Source organism: Penaeus monodon, unplaced genomic scaffold (assembly GCF_015228065.2).
Source record: "Penaeus monodon isolate SGIC_2016 unplaced genomic scaffold, NSTDA_Pmon_1 PmonScaffold_11191, whole genome shotgun sequence".
Taxonomy (NCBI): Eukaryota; Metazoa; Arthropoda; class Malacostraca; order Decapoda; family Penaeidae; genus Penaeus; species Penaeus monodon.
Window position 1 is genome coordinate 1 of NW_023639927.1, and position 4,585 is coordinate 4,585.

The 4,585-nt window shown below is 48.9% G+C and overlaps 1 protein-coding gene across 1 annotated transcript; it reads right to left on the reverse strand.

Annotated features, from left to right (window-relative positions):
* Positions 1-1,733: 1,733 nt before the first annotated feature.
* LOC119568860 lies at positions 1,734-4,272 on the reverse strand. The gene is made up of 6 exons (XM_037917279.1): positions 4,170-4,272; positions 3,957-4,048; positions 3,487-3,919; positions 2,298-3,241; positions 2,071-2,149; positions 1,734-1,822 (listed from the first exon to the last, which is right to left on the reverse strand). Exons 1-6 carry the CDS (start codon positions 4,270-4,272, stop codon positions 1,734-1,736), a joined length of 1,740 nt encoding a protein of 579 aa, XP_037773207.1.
* Between the last annotated feature and the right edge of the window lie 313 nt (positions 4,273-4,585).

Below are 4,585 nucleotides of genomic sequence, written 5' to 3' on the forward strand. Positions count from 1 at the left end.
TATATAATTTTATATATATATATATATACATAAAAAATAATATATAAAATATATTTTATATATATATTATATTTAATAATTATATATATATTATGTACACATAATATTTTGTGGGGTTATTAATATATATATATATATATTATATATATATTTTAAATATATAATTATATATATATTATATATATATTATATATAATTCGGACACACACACATATATACATATATGTGTTGGTGTGTCTGTGTTGTGTGTGTGTGTGTGTGTGTGTGTGTGTGTGTGTGTGTGTGTGTGTGTGTGTATGTTATGTATATATATATGTATATATTATATATATATATATTTTTATAATATATATATAAAAATATAATATATTAATATATTATATATATACATATATATATATATTATAATATACATATATATGCAGGTAGAACAACAAAGGGAAAAGTACAAAGAAAACACACGAATATGCTGAAGGCCTTTTCGTATTTACTGCTTCATCAGGGGGTAAAAGCGAAAGGCCTTCGGCATAATCGTGTGTTTTCTTGTACTTTCCTTCGTTGTTCTATCTGAAAATTATATATATATATATCTATATATTAAAATATTTATATATATTTTATAATATATTATAATATATACATATGTCGTATAAATAAATTATAACCAATATATTATATATATATAATATATATATATATATTCATATATAATAATATTATTATTATAATATATTATATATAATATTTATTTATATAATATATATACAGACACAAATATATTAAACACACACATAAATATGTGTGTGTTATATAACACATATATATAAATACACACCCCACACATATATGTGTGTGCGTGTGTATATATATGTTTATATATGTATATATATAGAATTAGATAGATAGATAGATAGATAATAGATAGATAGATAGATAGATAGATAGATAGATAGATAGATAGATAGATAGTAGATAGATAGATAGATAGATATGTATGTAGTAATATACATAACAGATATATACATATATATAAATACACACACACACACACACACACACACACACACGGAAAGGGCCCCTCATAGGGTGGGCAGAGGGGAGGCTTGGTGGGTCGTCTTATGAGACATGTGAGCAGTCTTGGAGGTCGCGGAGAAAGTAGATGTCTCGTTGCCGTGATGGTCTCGTAGGACGAGAGCGGACGCGGCCATGCGGCCCGCGAAGCTGCTTGCCGAATGCTCCCGGGTCCTGATCTCCGGAGCTGACTGAAAGTCAGCAGGGAGAGCTATGGTGGTTCCGTAGACCATCTCTGCTGCGGTGCACCGAAGATCCTGCTTGAAAGAGGTCCGTATGTGTAGGAGTCCCAAAGGGTAACTGGTCCACCCAGTGTCGGGCGGGAGAAGAAGCCGTGAGGGCCTCTTTCAAGTGGCGGTTGCGCTCCACCATGCCATTGGCGCTGGGATGTATGCTGTATCCGGATGCGCTTCGAGCCGGAAGGATCATCAGTCCCGTAGCGAGATATCAGGTGCTGATAAAGGTCTTGGCAATGGTGGCGGCAGTTGTGTCCTGGATAGGTGTGGCCTCAGGCCACCTGGTAAACGGCCCAATCATCGTCAGGACGTAGCTGTAACCTTGGTCTGCTGGTGGGGGACCGACTACGTCGAGGTGTACATCTCAAAAGGGGCCCGCCCTTGTACAAGGAACACCTTTTGGGGGAACTTAGTGTTCGGTGAACCTTACTGCGTTGAAAATTCGATGCAGGTGCGACACCACTGCCGGACGTCTCTATTGATGCCGGGCCAGACGACTTTGCTGCGGATGGGTCCTGTTTTTGCGCAAATTTCCCCCTATGAGCGTGGTAAGCATCGAAAAACTGTCGGCGGAGTGACGGAGGGATGTAAGGACGGGGTCTGCCCAGCGAGATGTCGCAGAGGATGGTGTCCCGGAGCCCTGAACTGCACCTGCTCTAGTTAAAGGGGAGGTGTCTCCGTCGGTGAGCCTGGGGAGGGAAGGGTCCTGTTGCTGCTCCCTGCGAACCAGATGGTAGTCGATCGGGGTGCTGCTCGCACTTACCATGGATATCGAGACCCTGGATAGGCGTCTGAAAGCCTGGTTGTTGGTGCCCCAGATGTTTTGGTATGTCAGTGGTGAACTGGCAACAAAATCCAGGTGCCTCTCTTCACGCGGGGACTGGACGGCGACTCCTGTTGTGCAGGGCGAAGGTGAGGGGCTTGTGGTCCGTCAAGATGTGGAAGTCTTCCCCTTGACATATGTCCGGAGTGTTTGATGGCCGTGTACACCGCAAGGAGCTCCTTGCCAAAAGCACTGTACCTTTTTGTTGTGGGCTGAGAGTCCGTAAAAAGAAAGCAGGGGTTGCCAACCCTTTTACCTGAATCTTGTTGCAAACTGCTCCCATGGCAGTGTCCGAGGCGTCGACGGCTATATTGAGCCTTGCTTCCCTGCTGCGGGGGGTTGAGGAGGGTCGCCGAGGCTAAGGCGTCCTTGCTAGCCCAAAAAGCTTCGATCGCCTCAAAGGTCCAAGTAACGTCTCTGCCGCGTCCCGACCGGGATGGAGCGGAGGAGACGTTGCAGAGGTGCCGAAGAAGTGCACACTTCGGGATGAACCTCCTGAAGAAGTTAATCATGCTGGGGTATTTCCGAAGCTGTGTCTTCATTGTTGGCTTGGGGAAACTGCCTGATACTGCTGCCCTTCTCCTGAGCTGGGTAATACCGTCGGCGGTAATCGTGTGACCTAGAAGGTGAGAAGGAGACTCCGAAAAGACTCTTACCAGGGTTGATGACGACTCCGGCTCCCTGCAAGCGGTCAAAGGGGCCCGGAGGTGCTGCTGGTGTTCCTCACTGTTGCTGCTGGCGATGATTATATCGTCGAATGTAGACGAAGACGCCCTGTAGGCCGCGGGGACAACGTCCATGAAGCGCTGGAAGGTCAGGGCGGCGTTGCGGAGTCCGAACGGCATTCGCAGGAATTCGTACGGGCCGAAGGGCGTGGTCACAGCTGTCTTGGGGAAATGTCCTCCTTGGCGATGGGGTTTTGGGTGGTACGCTCTGACGAGGTCGATTTTAGAGAAATCGTGCACCCCGAGAGCTCCCGTGTGAAGGAGTGGAGGTGCGGGAGGGGTAGCGGTCCGGTGCGGTGGCTGTATTGAGGGACGATAACCCCCAAAAGGGACGCCAGTCGCCGTCCTTCTTACGAAAAAAGGTGCAGGGAGATGCCCACTGGCTGCTGGAAGGGCGTATGATGCCGAGCTCTCGCATGTGCTCGAACTCTGCCTTTGCGATGGCGGAAGCGATCTGGTGCGAGTTGGCCTGCAGCGGGAAAAGACCGGGGTCCATCGTGACGATGTGGTGCTTGACGGTGTGTGGTGGTGTCGTTGCCACGTGATGGGCTTGGTCAGCGCTGGAAACTCGCGCAGCACTGCTCTGTAAGGGCACTGGTTGGGCAGTACAGTTTTATTCCGGGACACGTACCAGGGCCGACGGGCGTAGGTGCGGGTCCCTGACTGTGCACAAGGCACTCCCGCCTAAGGTCCACCGTGAATCCGTGGTGAGCCAGGAAATCAGCTCCGAGGATCGGCTGCTGTACGTCGGCGACAAGGAAAACCCATGTCAGCTTCGAGTGCGGAGTGCCGCTGAAAAGGAGGGTCAATGAGCACTCACCGTATACGTTGAGGGGCAAAACAGTTGGCAGCCCCCAAATATGCGAGAAGCAGGCAATTGTCTGTCTTTGAGGGATGCGGGAATGAGACTGACTTCCGCTCCTGTGTCCACCAAGAACCGCGGGGGAAAATTGTTGTCGCGGACGTAGAGTAGGCGTCTGGAGCCGCGAGAGATGGGCGCTACTAGTTCCCGCGGTGCCCCGTTTCCCGGCCACGAGCAAGGGGGTTTGCACCAACGCGCCCTGCTGCCAAATCGGGAAGGGTTTAGAAACAGTAGCTTACCTGGAGTCGGGGAACGGCGGCGGCTGTAGGTGTGACGTACTGGGGCGCGTAGCCCTCGTCCACGATCGCGGTTGAACCGGGGTGATGCAGGACTGCGATGGCGGATCTGGGACGTGGTGAAGGTTTCGGGCTGAAAGTTGTCGAACGGCGTTGTGAGTTCGGAAACCTGTGCCCGCGAGGGCTTCCAAGGTTAGAGGTGGCGGAGCGGCCCACAGCTGAAACTTGTGGGAGTAGTCTGGATGGCTATGATCTCGTCCGCTTTTGAGGCTAGTTGCTCAATAGGGGGTTCCGACGCTAGTAGAGCGGTTTGAACCATCGCTGGTAGACGCTGAAGGACATCGAGGTAGAAGGTCGGGAGGGAGATGAGTGTTGGGCACGGGGAGAGTGCGTTGTATGTCCGGAGTATTTCCGGGGAGTACGGGTGTCAGACGACGAAGCGTGAAGAGAGCGCGGGAGCGCGTTTCGTGGGAAGGCGCGGCTCTCTGCAGGATTGCTTCTTTAAGGAGTTCATATGTGTTGTACTCGGGTTGTTAATAAGGTCGCTGACAGAGAGCAGGGGTTCAGGCGAAAGGTTGGTGACCAGTATCCGATATTTGGTGGGCGGAGAGGTGACATGGCGTAGGAGGAAC